Source organism: Musa acuminata, chromosome BXJ3-4, assembly GCF_036884655.1.
Source record: "Musa acuminata AAA Group cultivar baxijiao chromosome BXJ3-4, Cavendish_Baxijiao_AAA, whole genome shotgun sequence".
Lineage (NCBI taxonomy): Eukaryota > Viridiplantae > Streptophyta > Magnoliopsida > Zingiberales > Musaceae > Musa > Musa acuminata.
The window spans coordinates 7947740-7967052 of NC_088352.1; the positions used below are offsets into that span (position 1 = coordinate 7947740).

At 39.9% G+C, this 19313-nt stretch overlaps 3 protein-coding genes, 1 long non-coding RNA gene, 4 other non-coding genes and 1 pseudogene across 8 annotated transcripts; 1 reads left to right on the forward strand and 8 right to left on the reverse strand.

Moving 5' to 3' along the window:
- Nucleotides 1–272: 272 nt before the first annotated feature.
- LOC135635298 (uncharacterized) lies at nucleotides 273–2048 on the reverse strand. The gene has a single exon (XM_065146276.1). The coding sequence runs from the start codon at nucleotides 2046–2048 to the stop codon at nucleotides 273–275; it is 1776 nt and encodes a 591-aa protein (XP_065002348.1).
- Nucleotides 2049–2454: 406 nt separating this feature from the next.
- LOC135637411 (U2 spliceosomal RNA) lies at nucleotides 2455–2651 on the reverse strand. The gene has a single exon (XR_010496263.1). It is a non-coding gene; the product is annotated as a U2 spliceosomal RNA (small nuclear RNA).
- Nucleotides 2652–3623: 972 nt separating this feature from the next.
- Nucleotides 3624–3820, reverse strand: LOC135637414 (U2 spliceosomal RNA). Its single transcript, XR_010496266.1, has one exon. It is a non-coding gene; the product is annotated as a U2 spliceosomal RNA (small nuclear RNA).
- A 1091-nt stretch (nucleotides 3821–4911) lies between these two features.
- Nucleotides 4912–5086, reverse strand: LOC135637415 (U2 spliceosomal RNA; annotated as a pseudogene).
- A 1039-nt stretch (nucleotides 5087–6125) lies between these two features.
- On the reverse strand, nucleotides 6126–6322 carry LOC135637413 (U2 spliceosomal RNA). The gene has a single exon (XR_010496265.1). It is a non-coding gene; the product is annotated as a U2 spliceosomal RNA (small nuclear RNA).
- Nucleotides 6323–7158: 836 nt separating this feature from the next.
- LOC135637412 (U2 spliceosomal RNA) lies at nucleotides 7159–7355 on the reverse strand. Its single transcript, XR_010496264.1, has one exon. It is a non-coding gene; the product is annotated as a U2 spliceosomal RNA (small nuclear RNA).
- Nucleotides 7356–8952: 1597 nt separating this feature from the next.
- LOC103981655 (calcium-transporting ATPase 7, plasma membrane-type-like) lies at nucleotides 8953–12481 on the forward strand. Its single transcript, XM_009398398.3, has one exon. It carries the CDS (start codon nucleotides 9279–9281, stop codon nucleotides 12330–12332), a length of 3054 nt encoding a protein of 1017 aa, XP_009396673.2. The 5' UTR covers nucleotides 8953–9278; the 3' UTR covers nucleotides 12333–12481.
- Nucleotides 12482–15690: 3209 nt separating this feature from the next.
- On the reverse strand, nucleotides 15691–19142 carry LOC135636954 (acireductone dioxygenase 1-like). The gene is made up of 5 exons (XM_065149203.1): nucleotides 18983–19142; nucleotides 18778–18865; nucleotides 16972–17066; nucleotides 16599–16838; nucleotides 15691–16080 (listed from the first exon to the last, which is right to left on the reverse strand). Exons 1-5 carry the CDS (start codon nucleotides 19085–19087, stop codon nucleotides 15955–15957), a joined length of 654 nt encoding a protein of 217 aa, XP_065005275.1. The 5' UTR covers nucleotides 19088–19142; the 3' UTR covers nucleotides 15691–15954.
- LOC135636955 (uncharacterized) lies at nucleotides 17256–18771 on the reverse strand. Its single transcript, XR_010496102.1, has 2 exons — nucleotides 18267–18771; nucleotides 17256–18189 (listed from the first exon to the last, which is right to left on the reverse strand). It is a non-coding gene; the product is annotated as an uncharacterized LOC135636955 (long non-coding RNA).
- Nucleotides 19143–19313: the final 171 nt, after the last annotated feature.

Below are 19313 nucleotides of genomic sequence, written 5' to 3' on the forward strand. Positions count from 1 at the left end.
TAAGCATTTTTAATCGATTTACAAATAACATGCTGTCATTAATTAAACTGATTTCTTTAGGTCGATAATATTTAAATTATGAAGCAGTTGTAAATGACAGGTTCAACAATTGATATTCATTCATAAAAAATAGGCCCTTGCAAGAATGGAGATAAAATCATTGAAATAGACTAAAATTTCATTACATGGAACACACTCTTTTGGTTTCAACTAACCAAATTGTAAACGTTTATAGTTTGTGATTATTGGTTTAGACCTCTGCTTGTACCTTCTCAGTTGTTCTGCAAGCCAGAATTAGTCGTGGACATTCCATGATTGTCATCCTTTAACTTCTTTTTCTCTTCACAGCTGTAACGACATCCATGACGCTGGGGCTTCTCAGGATTTTCTGGATCACTCTCACTAGGTTCCATAAGCAATGCCCGAAGGCAGCGTCTTCTAATTCTGGGCTCACGAGTTGGTTTCTGGCTTTGGATTGGCTTGGAAGGTGTCCTTTCAGTCTCCAGGGGTTCCACTGTTCTTTTGGAAACCAAGGTTTCCTTAGTTCTTGAGAGATTCAAATGGACGCCTGGGTTTCTGACACTGCAGGAACTTTCATCGACAGCTGAGTTGTTGATGCTTTGCACATTGTTGTTAATGCTGGTTGTAAATGCCCCCTTTCCACTATGCTGCCACTTTTCTTCACTGCAACTGCCTCTTGCATCAACCTTCTCCTTGTCGAGCTTTTGATCCTTGTGGGCATGGTAGAAATTCTCTCTATCGGTACCCTCATAACCTATAATCATGGATGCTCCACTGTTATTGCCAGCCAAAGTAAGTACATTTGTCGATAGTCCATTCCTCACCCCACCAGAATATCCAGTACCTATCTTCTGTAACAGTTTAGAAAGCCCTTCCTTGATCTCCTCCTTGAACATGGCTCTCTTGCCATCATAGAATGAATCTTGTGAGATAGTTGAAATTGCAATTTTCTGTTCCTCTCTGGTGGAACCATCTTTTGTATGCTCAGCAGTATCAGTATCCTTCCTGTGTTCTGCATTTGAGTTAATGGATAGTGAGACTAATCCACTTTGTGTGGGGGATGTGATCAGGCTGTTCTCAGATGTCATGCTGAGTTGCTTGACTTCTCCCTGTTCCTTTGACTTGTTGCGTTCTCCAGTGAAGGGCTTCTCTTCTGTGTCTGGTGTTGTCCTAAGCTTGTCTCTATTAGTCCCTTCAGGTGTTGAATATGAATTTGGGGCTTTGGTGGGATTCTTAGGGTGGTTTGTTGTTAACTTTAGTTTATGCTTCTCTTCTGCAGTTTGTTTGTTTGTATCTTCCAACTTTCGAGATTGAGAAGGCTCGGTTTCTTCTAATTTAATCTTCTCTCTTTGTTCTTTAGGTGTTGACGGCTGGGGTAAAGAGATGGAGTACGATTCTAGAGGTTTATTCTCCAGCGAATTGGTTGATACAAGCGGCAAATTTGGTTCCTGCAAAATGTGGTTTCTTGTCGGCTTAGGATTTGAATCTTTTGTAAGACGGATAGCACGGGCCTGAGATTTAGGATGCAATATGGTTGGCTGGGATTCATGGGCCAATGACAATGGCTGGTTCGAAGGAGATGTTCTCTTTGCAGGTGATGAAGATTGTGAGTCAGGTGCAAGAGCTTGGGATGAGAGCCGAGACTTCACCTGAGTTGATGCAGTTTGTAATGCGGATTGGGACCTGACATTTCTCGCTACTGCAGCTTGCTTATCTGAGTTGATCGGAGACGGTTGTGGGGACTGAGGCCGTGATCGCTGCTGTTCATTTGCATTTCTGGCTTGGGGACGAGATGATGGACGGTTTCGCGACGAAGCCGGTGGTGGTGATGGTTGAGGAACTCTTCGGGTTGCGGTCGGCGAGGACGGTGATGAGGATGTTGTATGATCCGAAGGCTGCGATGCATCGCGACGCAGGGATTTCTGTCGAGTTGGAACGGGTTGGCGCGGAGTGCTACTCCTTGTCGGGTGAGTCCAGGCAGGCAGCCAGAAGCGAAATGGCTGCGACTGGCTTCGTCTGTCCGCCATACCTGCCTTGAGAGAGAACCTACTGTAGAAGACTTACTAAAGAGAGCGGATATAGGATGTCAGGTTGTCTATAGATCCATGGCTTGAACGGGTTCATGTGCATCTGATTCCTCCCTCCGCACGGCCTGTAAGTTTGGTATCTCTTATAACTTCTTTTCTTGAGAACTCGGACTTCCGTTGTGGTTTACTTACCATTGAATCATGGAATCAGTGTTGCTCACGGGTTCATGAGATTTTCACAATACATATAAAAATGCACAGAATATTTAAACTCTCTGCCTTAGAATCCCTTTCATTTCCACCGATATATTTAATATCTAAAACTTGGAATCCCTTTCTCCATCGATATATTTAACATCAAAAGAAAATTGAGATACTCTCGTACAAAGATTTACATGTGGTTTGGTCGGGGTGCGCCAGGCCTGGGCAATAGTGCAACGCCTAGGCGACGCGCGAGAGCCCCAGTGGCAAGCCACTGTGATGGGCCCTCCCCCACAATAAATTAATTTAATATCATAGTGGATCGATGACCCACGTATCAGATATTAAACTGATAAGAACAGATACTACACTTGATCTTAGCCAAAAGGCCGAGAAAGGTATGCTTTTGATGAGAGAGATCCCTCTTATTTTATACCTGTTTCGCTCCTTTCTATTGCACACGTTATCGATGTGGGACTAAAGAAACCAACCAATGGACACAACCAGCATAGCATAACATGGATCCAAGCACGGGATATATAAGCCCATAACTATATATATATAATATATAATATCATAAAATAATTACATAATATTATAAAGGAATGATAGAGAACGCATAGAGAGGAATTGATGGTAACCAATATATTAAGATTTTTCTTTCAGCCATATAATAAACTTAAATATTTCATAAAAAATATGAAATTAAAGAATTGAGATCATTTTAGATATTAAATAAATGTATCCTATTCTTATTGTTAAATACAATGAGAACCGATATTATTCAAAATAATAAATAAAAAAGAGTACAACATAGCATTTGTAATTATGTAATACAAAAAATATAGATTTACAAGAAAACATAGAAAATTTATATTAATATAAAATAAATAAATGAAATTGAGATATATCATAGAGTAAGTAAAAGTATTTACATCCACGAAATTTAGCCCTCTGAAATTAAAAATAGCATATTTGTCCCTCCAAATATTAGTATTGCATGTATCCCTAAATAATCAAAATTTCATGTATACCACTCCTTTGACTTCCATCAAATAAACTTAAGTGGGCCACTAATCATCAATAAATATGAAATTTTTAAAAGAATTCATGTATTTATATAATTTTTTAGGGTTGTCCGTATAATTTGTTTCATCTTTTTCTTTCACAACATCTATTCCAACATCCTTTTTCTTTCATATTTTATGTATCTTTCAATTAGTAAAATCAACGAATAAAATAACCACTTCATTCCTCAATATATTGAATACAAATATAAACATAAAAAACACCAATTGTCTTAATTGTACCAGATAACTAACATCTTGATTAAGGGTCAATCGGTACAACAAAACAAATTTGAATTTAGTTTGGTCGGGGTGCACCAGGTCTGTGTTGTAGTGCAACGCACAGGCAACGCACGAGGTCCCCAATGACAAGCCACTGTGATGGGCCTTCCCCCACAATAAATTAATTTAATATCATAATAGATCGATAACCAACGTATTAGATATTAAACTGATAAGAACATATACTACACTTGATCTTAATCAAAAGGCCGAGAAATGTATGCTTCGGACGAAAGAGATCCTTATACTTGTTTCACTTTTTTTCTATTACGCACTTTACTGTGAGACTAAAGAGACCAACCAATAGACACAACCAGCATAGAATAACATGGATCCAGCATATAAGTCTATATATATATATATATATATATATATATATATATATATATATATATATATATATATATATATATATATATATATATATATATATATATATATATATATATATATATTGAATAATTTCATAAAATAATTGTATAATACTATAAAGGAATGATAGAGAACGTATAGAGACGAATTGATGGTAGCCAATATATTAAGATTTTTCTTTCATCCATATAATAAACTTAAATATTTCATAAAAATATAAAATTAAAGAATTGAGATCGTTTTAGATATTTTAAGACTTAAATGGTCTGGTCAGTGAATCAAATTCATCGAAGGTCTATTCTAAATTTTATAAATGTATCCTATTCTTATTATTAAATACAATGAGAACCGATATTATTTAAAATAATAAATAAAAAAGAGTACAACATAGCATTTGTAATTATGTAATACAAAAATTATAGATTTACAAGAAAACATAGAAAAATTATATTAATATAAAATAAATAAATAAAATTGAGATATATCATAGAGTAAGTAAAAGTATTTACATCCAGGAAATTTAGCCCTTTGAAAAATTAAAAATAACATATTTGTCTCTCCAAATATTAGTATTGCATGTATCCTTAAATAATCAAAATTTCATGTATACCACTCCTTTGACATCCATCAAATAAACTTAAGTGCGCCACTAATCATCAATAAATATGAAATTTTAAAAGAATTCATGTATTTATATAATTTTTTAGGGTTGTCCGTATAATTTGTTTCATCCTTTTTCTTTCACAACATCTATTCCAACATCCTTTTTCTTTATCTTTCAATTAGTAAAATCAACGAATAAAATAACCACTTCATTCCTCAATATATTATATTGAATACAAATATAAACATAATAAACACCAATGTTTTAATTGTACCAGATAATTAACATCTTAATTAAGGGTCAATCAGTACAACAAAACAAATTTGGTTTGGTTTGGTCGGGGTGTGCCAGGTCACTGTAGTGCAACGCACAGACAACGCGCGAAGTCCCCAATGGCAAGCCACTGTAATGGGCCCTCCCCCAAAATAGGATCGATGACCCTCCATATCAGATATTAAACTGATAAGAACAGATACTACACTTGATCTTAGCCAAAAGGCCGAGAAAGGTATGCTGTAGACGAAAGAGATCCCTCTTATTTTATACTCTCGTTTCGCTCTTTTCTATTACGCACATTACCGATGTAGGACTAAAGAGACCAACCAATGAACACAACCGATCTAAACACGCGACATATAAGTCCATAACTATATATATATATATATATATATATATATATATATATATATATATATATATAATGAATAATATCATAAAATAATTGTATAATATTATAAAGGAATGATAGAGAACGCGTAGTGAGGAATTGATGGTAGCCAATATATTAAGATTTTTCTTTCATCCATATAATAAACTTAAATATTTCATAAAAAATATAAAATTAAATAATTGAGATCGTTTTAGATATTTTAAGACTTCAATGGTCTGGTAAGTGAATCAAACTCATCGAAGGTATAGACCTATTCTTATTGTTAAATACAATGAGAACTGATATTATTCAAAATAATAAATAAAAAAGAGTACAACATAGCATTTGTAATTATGTAATACAAAAATTATATATTTACAAGAAAACATAGAAAATTTATATTAATATAAAATAAATAAATGAAATTGAGATATATCATAGAGTAAGTAAAAGTATTTACATCCATGAAATTTAGCCCTCTGAAATTAAAAATAGCATATTTGTCCCTCCAAATATTAGTATTGCATGTATCCCTAAATAATCAAAATTTCATGTATACCACTCCTTTGACATCCATCAAATAAACTTAAGTGCGCCACTAATCATCAATAAATATGAAATTTTTAAAAGAATTCATGTATTTATATAATTTTTTAGGGTTGTCCGTATAATTTGTTTCTCCTTTTTCTTTCACAACATCTATTCCAACGTCCTTTTTCTTTCATACTTTATGTATCTTTCAATTAGTAAAATCAATCAATAAAATAACCACTTCATTCCCCAGTATATTGAATACAAATATAAACATAAAAAACACCAATCATCTTACTTGAACCAGATAACTAACATCTTGATTAAGGGTCAGTCAATACAACAAAACAACAAATTTGAATTTGGTTTGGTCGGGGTGCGCCAGGTCAGTGCTATAGTGCAACGCACAGATGACACGCGAGGTCCCCAATGGCAAGCCATTATGATGAGCCCTCCCCCACAATAAATTAATTTAATATCATAGTGGGTCAATGACCCACGTATCAGATATTAAACTGATAAGAACAGATACTACACTTGATCTTAGCCAAAAGGCCGAGAAAGGTATGCTTTGGACGAAAAAGATCCCTCTTATTTTATACTCATTTCGCTCTTTTCTATTACGCACGTTACCGATGTGGGACTAAAGAGACCAACCAATGGACAAAACCAGCATAGAATAACATGGATACGAAAATAATTGCATAATATTATAAAGGAATGATAGAGAACGCAAAGAGAGGAATTGATGATAGTCAATATATTAAGATTTTTCTTTCATCCATATAATAAACTTAAATATTTCATAAAAAAATGAAATTAAAGAATTGAGATCGTTTTAGATATTTTAAGACTTAAATGGTCTGGTCTCATCGAAGGTCTATTCTAAGTTTTATAGATATATCATATTTTTATTATTAAATATAATGAGAACCGATATTATTTAAAATAATAAATAAATAAAAAAGTACAACATCACATTTGTAATTATGTAATACAAAAATTATAGATTTATAAGAAAACATAGAAAAATTATATTAATATAAAATAAATAAATGAAATTGGGATATATCATAAAGTAAAAGTATTTACATCCATGAAATTTAGCCCTCTGAAAAATTAAAAATAGCATATTTGTCCCTCCAAATATTAGTATCATCAATAAATATGAAATTTTCCAACACCTTTACGTATCAGATATGAAAGAATTTATTAGGTCAAAATGAGTATACAACCATTATAAACATTATAGGTAATCAAAATTTCAATTAACAAAATCAACGAATAAAATAACCACTTCATTCCTAAACATAAAAAACACCAATCATCTTACTTGAACCAGATAACTAACATCTTGATTAAGAGTCAAATCGGAACAACGAAACAAATTTGAATTTGGTTTGGTCGGGGTGCGCCAGGCCAGTGCTGTAGTGCAACGCACAGGCGACGCGCGAGGCCCCCAGTGGCAAGCCACTGTGGTGGGACCTCCCCCACAAGAAATTAATTTAATATCATAGTGGATCGATGACCCACGTATCAGATATTAAACTGATAAGAACAGATACTACACTTGATCTTAGCCAAAAGGCCGAGAAAGGTATGAGTTGAAATGCAAGCTTCCTCTTTCTTTTATACCCGCTTGTGCGTCTCCTTTCTGCATGTGTTGCCGATGTGGGACTAAAGAGCCGACCAAGCTGACCAATATACGAAGCATTCATATAAGGATCGGATCGGATCGATGCGAGTCGGATCAAACATGGATCCGATTAAAAAATTGTACCGCAGATTTAATTGTTTTATTATTATATACTAAAATATGAAAGATAAGAAATAAGAGACTAATTGAGAGGGTTTGGTGATATGATTTTTTCATCCTTATATCGTGATGAGGATAGTAATTATGATAAGACTCGGTTGACGTCAAATGACGCCTCACGCAACAGCACCTGATCAATGCAGATCGGAACGCCGACCGAGGCGTATTAACATCTTGCCAAAGCTCAATTCTTCACGCCACGCCAACACAAAGTCAGACGCTACCAGCCTATCCCCTGCAAGCAGGTAGCTCAGGAAACAGTATGTTTCCCTATAAATACCCTCTCGTTCATTAGAAAGAGGGTGGGAGACAAACACACGAAAACCCTTCTTCATTTGAAACCCCCTCCACATTTGCTAACTTGATCGTCGGAGGGGTCAAGCCGAGAGCCTCAGCTCGACCTTTATGCAGGTGCGAAGCCGAAGGTCCCCTCTGGACGCGTAGGCGAGGAATTCCTGCCCGAAGGAGACGGCTACATCGTTCCGATTGGACACCGCACTCGATCGCCTCAACGGGCTCGATGAGCGCCCCAGGGAGATCCTCATCATCCGGACTCGAACCGAGCCGCGTCGGCCCCGAGGCCACGGCTGAAAGTTATTTCCCACAACATATCGGAAAAAGTTAAACATTTTATTAGAATAAATAAAAAGAGATCCGTTTTAGGTATTATAGCGACCGCAAATGTATATCTATAATTTAGTAGTACTAATCATTAAAAAGTTTAGAAATTTTAATACCCAATACCTTTATTATTTTCATCGATTATTTATTTTCTAAATGAATATATATGTCAATTCATTATCGATCGAGAGACATTAACCATAATTATATATGTATAATAAACTTATATTTAAAGAGTTAAATGTGAAAACCAAATAGTTTTTAAGGACTCTCTTCTCTTCATTCTATCTTTCTATTCTCTTTTATCCTTCTCATTCGTTAATATCTTAACGGTGTGTTGCTCATGTCACCATCATTTATTTTTCACGGTGGACATCTCCCTAATTATCATTGTCTTCTTTTTTTCGTTTTCACTTATATGCATCATTTTCATCCTCTCGTTCTTCTGTCCTTTTTATTATAATATAATTTAATAATAATTATGTTTAATAGTAGTTAATTGAAGTTTATTGGAGGGGTATTAACAAGAGTTATATATATATATATATATATATATATATATATATATATATATATATATATATATATATATATATATATATATATGATGTGGCACGAAGTCATCACCGCACGACCGTCATAAATGCAAATGTGAACGTCGCCGACTCAATTTCTTAACACGGTTCGTGTAAGACACCGAACCACGTCGCGCCGACCGTCGAAGCCGGCTTGGGACATCGAAACATGTCTCCTTTATTAGCTGGTACGCGCCTTCTTCGTCCTTTTCTTCGCATCAACCGACTCGGCTTATTAAAGACGAACGCTTCCTTCGCCTCCCAACTTCCACCAGTTCGATCTTCGTAAACTAACCGGCAAGTTTAGCGGCTGCAACGGCGGTCTTCTCACCGACCACCCGTCTCCTTCCCCTCCCCTTCGTCGCTTCCTTCTCGCTGCCGCTTACATACGTTAGAAAAGGGGGAGTAAGCCTTCATCATCGTCGCTACCATCAGTCGTCCTCTCCTCTCCCACGTCTTTCATTCTCCATCCTGCTACAGACTTCGTTGCTTGTGGTCGACACCTTCGTTTGATGGAATACGCTTTCTTCATCGCGTCCGACCGTCGCGCCTCGGTACCTCAGAAGCGATGGCGCATCGCGTTCACCATGATCTACTCCTGCCGCGCCATGTGCTCCCTCTCCAAGAAGCGCATCACTGGCGCCCTCCGTACTCCATCCTACGTCTCCCTCGAGATCGTGGACGACGATGACGATGAATGTAGGGCCCCTGCTCCACCCTTCTCCATCGTCGACTCCGACGTCCTCAAGTCCCTCGTGAGGGAGCGCAGGCTTGACGAAGTGCAACGCCTCGGCGGAGCCGACGGCATCGCTGCGGGCCTGGCTTCCGACGCGGAGGCCGGCATATCCGGCGGCGGTGGCGACCTGGACGCGCGGAGGGAGGCCTTCGGCGCTAACACGTACCCCAAGACGAAGCCCAAGGGGTTCTTCTGGTTCGTGTACGAGGCGCTCAACGACTTGTTCCTCCTCATCCTGATCGGCTGCGCCGCGGTCTCGCTCGCTTTCGGCATCAAGGAGCACGGCCTCAAGGAAGGATGGTACGACGGCGCCAGCATCTTCCTCGCCATCTTCCTCGTCTCCGTCGTCTCCGCCGTCAGCAACTTCCGCCAGATGAAGCGGTTCGACAAGCTGTCCGCCCAGTGCAACGACATCAGCGTCAGCGTCGTCCGCGACGGCCACCGGCAAGACATCTCCATCTTCGACGTCGTGGTCGGAGACGTGATCTTCTTGAAGATCGGTGACCAGGTCCCGGGCGACGGGCTCTTCCTCCAGGGGCATTCTCTGCAGATCGACGAATCGAGCATGACAGGCGAGAGCCATCCGGTCGACGTCGACGCCGGTAAGAACCCGTTCCTTACATCCGGCGTCAAAGTCATCGACGGATACGCCTCCATGATCATCACCGCCGTCGGCACGGACACGGCGTGGGGGGAGATGATGAGCACCATCGCCCGCGAGACGACCGAGCCGACGCCGCTCCAGGAGCGGCTCGAGAGGCTGACGTCGAGCATCGGCAAAATTGGCGTTGTCGTGGCTGTCCTGGTCTTCGCCGTGCTAGCGATCCGCTACTTCACCGGGAGCACCAAGGACGAGAACGGGCAGCCCAGGTTCAACAAGAACAAGGTGGACGCCGGCGACGTCATCAGCGTCATCGTGAGTATTTTCCAAGACGCAGTAACCATCATCGTGGTGGCGATCCCCGAGGGCTTGCCATTGGCGGTGACCCTGACGCTGGCCTTCTCGATGAAGAGGATGATGAAGGACAACGCCATGGTCCGGAGGCTGTCAGCTTGCGAGACGATGGGCTCGGTGACGACCATCTGCACCGACAAGACCGGCACTCTGACGCTGAATCAAATGACTGTTACCAAGTTTTGGATCGGCAACGAAGGAGTTCCGGTAGACGGCGGCAGCATCTCCTCGATCGCGCCAAGAGTGCGCACACTGTTTCACCAGGGAGTCGGGCTGAACACCACAGGCAGTGTTTACAGGCCAACGTCTGTAGCAGTGCCAGAAGTCTCTGGTAGCCCGACGGAGAAGGCTCTTCTATGGTGGGCAGTTCTGGATCTCGGAATGGATGTGGAGGAGATGAAGAGGAGGTACAGCGTAGTTCACGTCGAGGCCTTCAACTCGGAAAAGAAGCGGAGCGGAGTTCTGGTGGAAGAGAAGGATAGCAGAGCGATGATCACACACTGGAAAGGAGCTGCTGAGATGATCTTGATTCGATGCTCGCATTACCTCGACAGGAACGGGAATGTGCGGGACGTAGACGTCGAGTCCAGAACGAAGCTCGAGAAGGTCATCAGAGACATGGCCGCTCGTAGTCTTCGGTGCATCGCCTTGGCCTATAAAATCACCGATGCAGAGGATCTTCATGTCGATCAAGAAGAGACGCCAAACCTCGACGACAACGGACTGACTCTGCTGGGCTTCGTTGGCTTGAAGGACCCATGTCGCCCTGAAGTGGAATCAGCCATCGCCGCCTGTAGACGCGCCGGCGTTGCCGTCAAAATGATCACAGGAGACAACGTGTTCACAGCAAGAGCCATTGCCATCGAGTGCGGCATACTCAGAGACGATGACGTCGACGGATTGGTGGTCGAAGGGCCGGAGTTCAGAAACTACTCAGCAGAGGAGCGAATGAAGAAGATCGATCAGATTCGAGTCATGGCGAGGTCTTCTCCCTTCGATAAGCTGCTAATGGTGCAGTGCTTGAAGTCAAAGGGCCACGTCGTGGCAGTCACCGGGGATGGCACAAACGACGCGCCGGCACTGAAGGAAGCCGACGTGGGACTTTCCATGGGAATCCAAGGCACCGAGGTGGCGAAGGAGAGCTCCGACGTGGTCATCCTCAACGACAACTTCGACACCGTCGTGACCGTCATGAGATGGGGAAGGTGTGTCTACAATAACATACAGAAGTTCCTACAGTTTCAGCTCACAGTGAACATTGCCGCACTGGTCATAAACTTCGTCTCCGCCATTAGCACCGGCGAGGTTCCATTGACGACGGTGCAGCTCCTGTGGGTGAACCTGATCATGGACACCATGGGTGCTCTGGCTTTAGCTACCGATCGGCCCACCAAGGAGCTGATGAAGAAGCCCCCAGTGGGCCGGACGGAGCCACTCATCACCAACATCATGTGGAGAAACCTCACAACGCAGGCCATGTTTCAGGTTGCAGTTCTGCTGGTGCTCCAGTTCAGAGGGCAGTCCATATTTGGAGTAGGCGAAGAGGTGAACAACACCTTAATCTTCAACACCTTCGTTCTCTGCCAAGTCTTCAACGAGTTCAACGCCAGGAAGCTGGAGAAGAAGAACGTGTTCGAGGGGATGCGCGCCAATAAGCTCTTCTTGGGGATTGTGGCAGTCACTGTGTTCTTGCAGGTGATGATGGTGGAGTTCTTGAGGGAGTTTGCAGGCACAGTAAGGTTGGACTGGGAACAGTGGGGGATTTGCGTGGGTATTGCAGCTGTGTCATGGCCAATTGGTTGGCTTGTCAAGTGCATTCCAGTTTCCAACACCCCTCTTCTCCAGCTCTTAGCTCACCCTAAATCTGGTATATAGGATTCAATTATAGGTCCATTTAATTCCTTCATTCAATTTTCTTTTCTTCTCTGCTGATTGATTGGGTGTTATATCCCAACTTGATTTATTTATTATTTTATTGTAAATTCCTAATGTGTATATGAGTTGACATTGGTCTTCTTTTTATATACAGATTTTGCATGTATCACCTGAGAAATTTTGTCACACAACAAATATCCAGTGGATTAATGAGATTAATTTCAGCTGATGTTGAATTCATCAATCGAGGGAAGAAACATTCTTAATATAATTCATAATATCTATCTACAGGTGCATCTAGATGACCAAGATGACAACAAATATATGCAAGCACTAGTACTCAATTTAACTCACTCTTGTTACCCATAGTTTGATGATCCTATACCTTGGAGCTAACAAGAGTTTATTCTTAGATCATATTGATTCAACCCTGATGCTTGACAGATTTAGTTCCTATACATATCTTCTAATAGGAGTAGGGAGGAAGTCTAGAACCCCATTCTCACCAAGACACAAGATGGTCCCTCGATTGATGAAAGCTTTTGATTTGGTCCTGCCTGACATAATAATGGTTGTCCATTGCTTGGAGATTAGGTAAAGTGCAGCTTGAAAAAGACTACCACCAATATCTGTTATGACTTATGAACATATATTGCTCAACAATGGACATTTTTTTATCAGACACAAACCAATAATCTACCTGACTCCACAGTGGTTGCAGAACTTTCCTCTGGCATTTGATTACTGCATTGCTTTTGATAGAACTGCTGAAAAAGTGATTGATCTGCTACAGAGTGGGCAGAGCTGACCTACTGCTTCAGGTGCATGTAATGCTGCCTCAAGATCTACATCTTTTACTGCAAGAATTGTTATAGAAGAATCAGGAAATCAGTGTGCAACTGATACATTTGAATGGTAGAATGCATGAGACAAAGAATACTGTGATGTTGAGAGGGGAAGGATTTGGAGGTCTCGTGTGGTTGAAGGCTTTGAACCTGAAGAGACTTCTTCTGAAGACACAAGCAAACCAAAGACTGGAGAGTGACAGCCAAAGTCAAAAAAGAGGATTCTCTTGTCCTCTAACATTATCATAGATGGAACACTGCAAAATTTGTTGCTTTCAGTACTCATAAAGTCATATCTCCTAATCAGGATTAACTTGGATACCTTCTCCTCTCATGTCTCCTTTCACCAACATGAACTGCATGCATCACAAGTAGAACTGATCCAGATAATTTGCTAACATTTCAGGTAATGTATTTGAAGTAATCTCCATACCTTTCCTTTAGCATACTTACTTCACACACAAACAGTAAAGATTTACATGGTTGAATCGAAACAAATGCGACTATAAATATGAGTGAAGATTCTACAGTATGCTACCAAGTACATCTTCAATTCGGAATCTTTAGGAATGATTTTGAAGCGGTAGAACTAAAGGCTGCATGATGAATCATGAATGTCTCTATCTGCTACAGCTAAGATTCGCATGTACATCGGCATCGATCCATGTACAACCTCATAAGTTGATAGGAGGAACGAAACTTCTCTTTCAGCTCAAGACCATATGACAAGTTGTGAGCAGTACCACAAATGAGCTGCTACTTCTCTGAAAACATTCGATCATAGAACATATTTAAGGAACCAAAGATTGAGGTCACAATCAGAGGAGATTACAGGAAGGAACCCACCGAGAAGGGATGTCGAGCTTAATTTCAAGGTCAAGGTGTTCCTTCAACTCAAAATCATATTAGTAGCTTTCTTCTCCCTCTTAGTTATACTGCTCCTCTCATCATATATCACACATCAGATGAAAACAAAAGGAAAACAGCAGGAGATGTTAAACTAGGGTGTTTAGATGTTTCAGATGTCAAAAACACTGAACCTTTTGATGTCTTCATGAGCATCTTGATGGCACCCTGATGAGCAGATGGAGATTGGATTCCAGGGATTTATTGTGCCCCCAACAGCAGATGGAACTACTAGCATGATCTGATTGCTACCCTGTGATCAGATCATGCTGGCAGCTTCAGCTACTTTTGGTGCACATGCATGGAGTTGCATACATCAGATGTACCCAATAGAACAGTATGCTGAAGTAAGAGAAGAAGCAAAAGGGAGGGAGGATCAACTGGTATCCCCATGGAGGTACAGTGAAGGAAGAGAAAGGAAAAAAAGACCAACAGGTATCACAAGGTTTAGAGAGAAGAGGCCAGAAATATATAAGAGATATGAGAAGTGGGAGTGATTGGGTGCTGCAATTGGTTAAGAGGAAGCATCATCTAAAGGTGCTGTAGATCTAATAATAATTATTTTGTAATGTGAACTTGGTGCTGACACAATCATGTCTTGCCTAATGAGGGCATTCATCAACATTTCCCCATAAAGAATTGTGTGATCAGTCTCCATCATCAGCACACTCTTAGGTCAGTGAATATGCATCAACTTCAAAGCAACACTTGAGTACAGTTTCCACTTATTTGATGTCAAAGCTCATCAGCAAACCTAAGAGCAATCACATTGCTCATTGCTACCTCTCTCAAGAACCATCAAAACCTTTTGGACTCCTTTCTCATCAGTTGTTACATTGTAGTGATTTCATTTTGTTCAAGGGGACAAGTCTAGGTGGAAGGCTGGGGGTGTCATGGTTCCAAGCCCCAAATATTTCCTTGATTTACCAATTTAGTTTTTTGATATCTCATACATTTTAACTTAATACCCTTTATTATTTATTTATTTTTGTCTTGTTCAATTTTGCTCCATCCTTGTTTGTGGACCCAACTGGTGGATTGCAGAAAGTAATGGATGGTAAGCTGAGAAGTTTGCAGTGCATTCTTGGGAAGATTTGATGCTCACTCATTTGACTATTTTCCACTTGGCCTCTGCATAAGCTCTGCTTTTGCTTTTTGACTTCCAAAGCCAAATGGTTCTGCTTTTGTGACTGTGATTTCCATAAACCATGATTGCACACTCTCTTAAGTTCATCAGTCATAATTAGAAATTAGAAGATATTGGCTTTGCCATCAGTTGGTCAGAGCCAAGGGAGGCAAAAGCAAGGCATCATGCTTTTACCAGTGACTGCTGCCTTCTAGACTCAAAACACCTTTACTAACATCATGTTGTCTAGTCCACTAGTGGAAGATTAAGGAGAGTTGATAAGAAATTTCAATCTGTTCACAGAAAAGAGAACAGAATTTTAATTGATGCCATTTGTTTGGCAGTTGATAAGTACCCTGACCTCTAATCTTCGGTACTTATCAATTAAAAGTAACCAATATCAGCAAGGCAGCACGAACTTCATAAGTAGAGAAGTTCTTAAAGACTATATAGATAATTAGAACATGAAGGATTTAGCATATAAGCAGGTAACTGGGCATAGATTTTTTTCTTTTTTAACTTTACTTTCACTGCATCGAATATTCCAAAATTACATTCTAAGTTGTCAACAAAAATTACATGTATTGGGCACCGTCCCGGTTACCTTATTCTCCTTATGCATAAGTAGTTTCAGGAATACATATATCAGTCACCAAAATACAAATAGGTTGTTATAACACACCGATTTTAAGATCCTATACCATGGCAATTCCATAGGTAATCAAGTTGAAAAGTAAGTTACACCTTAATGAGCCTTCACAGCAACTCCAGAGCTCTCCAATGTCTTGATATAGACTTGCCTGGCTGGATGGTCCTCCTGAGGGCGGTTGTAAGCTGTCCAAACAGGTTCTCCGATGAACAATCTCATCAGCTGCATATGCACCGCAAAGCATATATGAAAAAAGCTATGTGGATTAGAAGCAGAAATAAGACGAACGATTCAATTCAGAACTGGTGCCATCATAAAAATAAAATAAATTACTGGAGTAGAACCTTGAGAATGAACACACATTAAGGTCTTTTTGGAAAAGCTATGAGGCTAAGGCAAACATTACACAACATACATTCTTGTTCAGTTGCAGTGAAATTAAAGAAATGAAAAGAAAATCATTATTGTTTTTGGAAGAGCAACTCAAAGAAATTTATGAAGTTGTTAGGTATAGTTTGTAAATGGCCTTTTGTCATCTCCTCTTAAAACTGTTCTGTCTCCAGAAAGATAAATCTAGACCCCTTTGAAGAAAGTTTTGGCATATATTTTCTCCCACATCTTTATCTTCAATTTTATTTTCATTGCCAAACAAGAAAGAGAAAAATAGAGGAAAAAAGATAAACTGAGTGCATTCACATCGGCTAGCTATGTATGTTAAACTTTTTTATTATTTTACATACCTTCACATAGTTTGAAGTGTCTAATGTGAACCGATGATAGATTCCAGCTGGTAAGACAATCATGTCGCCCTCTTTGATCCAAATCCTTATCCAGGTGTCATCTTTGTCACGAACATCAAAATACCCACTGCCCTCCAAACAATAGCGGATCTCTTCATCGGCATGGATGTGTTCTCTATAGAAGTTCTTCAACTTCTCTTCATAGTTCTCAACTTTTCCAGGACATAACTCAAGAAGGTCCTGCAATGTCAAGATGGTAAAGATTGTCAAAATAAATTGCACTGGTTACATGCTGGTTGTTCTCTGGTCACACTAGCATGATGTGTGACTGGATGCCTGTGCCCAGGCACATCTGAGAGAGAGAGATGCATACCATGTAGTTGTATCCTCTGTCTTCCCGAATTTTCTTCAATTCTTCACTGCTCTCATAGTTTTTGGGATCCAAATGCCAGTAAAGAACCCCAATTTCTGCAATAACAGAGAGAAACAGTTGTTTCATCAAATATTCATATACTACTCAAAATCACAGATAGTCTATGATGAACAAGAGGGGAAAAGTTACTTTTGGTCCACTTGCCTGTACAAAATAAAACATTGTTTGCAGAACAAAATATTGCTATCCATGTATAGCACATGAGTAGTCTAAATTGTATAGCAAAAAAAAAAAAAAATCAAACGACAATACTGTGTGGATCAACCACCCATAAGACAATAATTATGTGGGAAATAAAATTTCCAACTTGTTGGTACGAGACAATATGTATAATGGAATCATACCAGTAAAAGTATGATATAAAGGTAGGATTTGGAATCAGTGACTACCAAGTTCCTTGAATGTCTACCTATAAATAACTTAGGATCATTAGTCATCCCTCAAGAAAAGTCTACTAAGTAGTCAAGAAAGTCCAGAGTCCTATTTCAAGTCGTTCTGAATAACTGCATGCAGCTAATTGGAAGTTGCATTGTATCCTTAGCTTTCCAAGCTATCAAAATTTTCAAGTATAGTATTCGTTATAAAATTGTTGCCAGGTTTAACTTTACATCATGATCGAAGAGAACAACAGCAGCATTCATGTTATATTAACCTTATACCTCTATCACACATGGTGCAGCGCACACGTGAGCACATGCACACACACACACACAGAAAATGAGGGGAAAAGGTACTTTATGCTGCCTTGTTTTGTTCTCTTTCATCCTTAAGGAACTGCACTTGGTCTTAGGTGTGCTTCTCATTTATTGACTTACCATTTGCTCCTGTAAAACCTTTCGGTCATCCTATTTTCCTCTTAATTCTGTTATATATGATGCACAAGACTAGGGAGCATGATCAGCCGAATTACTGATTAATTAGCTTCATTTTAAAATTTTGCTATACCACAAGCATCTTTTAAACCATCTCACATGATGATCGATTCAAAATTGGTACTCAGAAGCTTTAGTAAGAGTATACAGTTCTTGCAGAAGTTTCTCAATCCAATTGGCAACCCCTCGAATGCCAGCAAAGATGCATCGATATCCATCATATCAATTACCCAGGGCGGGCATCATGCTGATGTCTCTGACCATTTCCAGAAGAAAGGAGCAGGGCCTATCAAAGCCTTTGGATTATAACTACTAATTTATGGGAAACAGAATCACATTTGTTGTGCTTAAGGTAAAAAGCACCTGTTTATACAGGTTCACACCGGTACCCAACCTCGTCGATTTAAACCTAGATTCAGACGAACAATAATGTATATTAGGACATCGCTAGAATGACAGATCCAAAAAGTATATTCATGTTTAACAATAAGATCTATCCCCTTATTCCACACATAATAATGTTCCTCTCCTCAAACCCCAGTCTGCAACTCAAGTCCCCCTAAATCATACCTCCCTATCTATGGGGGTATGCAACTGCCTTCCATAGATCAATTGTGCCTGGAGACTTCCATCAGTAATTTCAGAAGCCAAAAACCTAAAACTATAGCATCTCACACACAAGGAACTAAGCTCAAACAGGAAAATTAAGCATGCGTTAATGATCAGGGAAAGAAACTACTAATCGCTCATGATATTTCCAAGAAACATAATCATTCACCAATTCCACTTCATGGTTATTGATGCTTAGAATGTTGGGATAAAAAAAAGAACAAAAAAGCAGAAGCCTTCAAGAGAAAAGATATCAGATTGGCACCTTGAAGCTTGCTCAGGGATACAAACTCCTTAGGGTTCCTGTGGTGAGGGAGCCTCTGGTCCTCATCACTCTCATCTATTAGCCAAGCCTAGCCATATACAATAACAATCAGCAAAACTAGCTCAGGATTCAGAGTGCAAGTCTTAGAGAGAGAGAGAGAGAGAGCATGAACAACAGATGCGAGATGTCAGAGAAGCAAACGCACCTCTGGAGCCATCACAGGGATTTGCTGATGACTGATGAGGATTCTCGGTTCAAGATTGCGCAGATCCTTTGGCTGTGGGTGATGGATACTTCCACAACCCACCATACGATACTTATCGATGCGTAGATCCTGTTCCAGATGATTCCTCTGCCTTGGATTTTGTTGGTAGCAAGAAATGATCTACTGCCGCGTGTGTGGCGGATCTGTTTGTGGTGTTCATCCCTCACCAAACGATGACCATAAAGATGAAAAATCACTTTTGTCCACATTTTGGATTAAATCTACTGATGGAATGGGAGAAGTTGTGTGATTGTATTTGTTCATGGAGTGG

Coding starts and splice junctions, on each gene's coding strand:
- LOC135635298 (XM_065146276.1), bottom strand. CDS start 2,048: ATGGCGGACAGACGAAGCCAGTCGCAGCCATTTCGCTTCTGGCTGCCT.
- LOC103981655 (XM_009398398.3), top strand. CDS start 9,279: ATGGAATACGCTTTCTTCATCGCGTCCGACCGTCGCGCCTCGGTACCT.
- LOC135636954 (XM_065149203.1), bottom strand. CDS start 19,087: ATGGTGGGTTGTGGAAGTATCCATCACCCACAGCCAAAGGATCTGCGC. Junction 17,067..18,777: donor ATCCCTGAGCAAGCTTCAAG/GTGCCAATCTGA, acceptor CTGTTATTGCAG/AAATTGGGGTTCTTTACTGG. Junction 16,839..16,971: donor ACAGAGGATACAACTACATG/GTATGCATCTCT, acceptor TTGACATTGCAG/GACCTTCTTGAGTTATGTCC.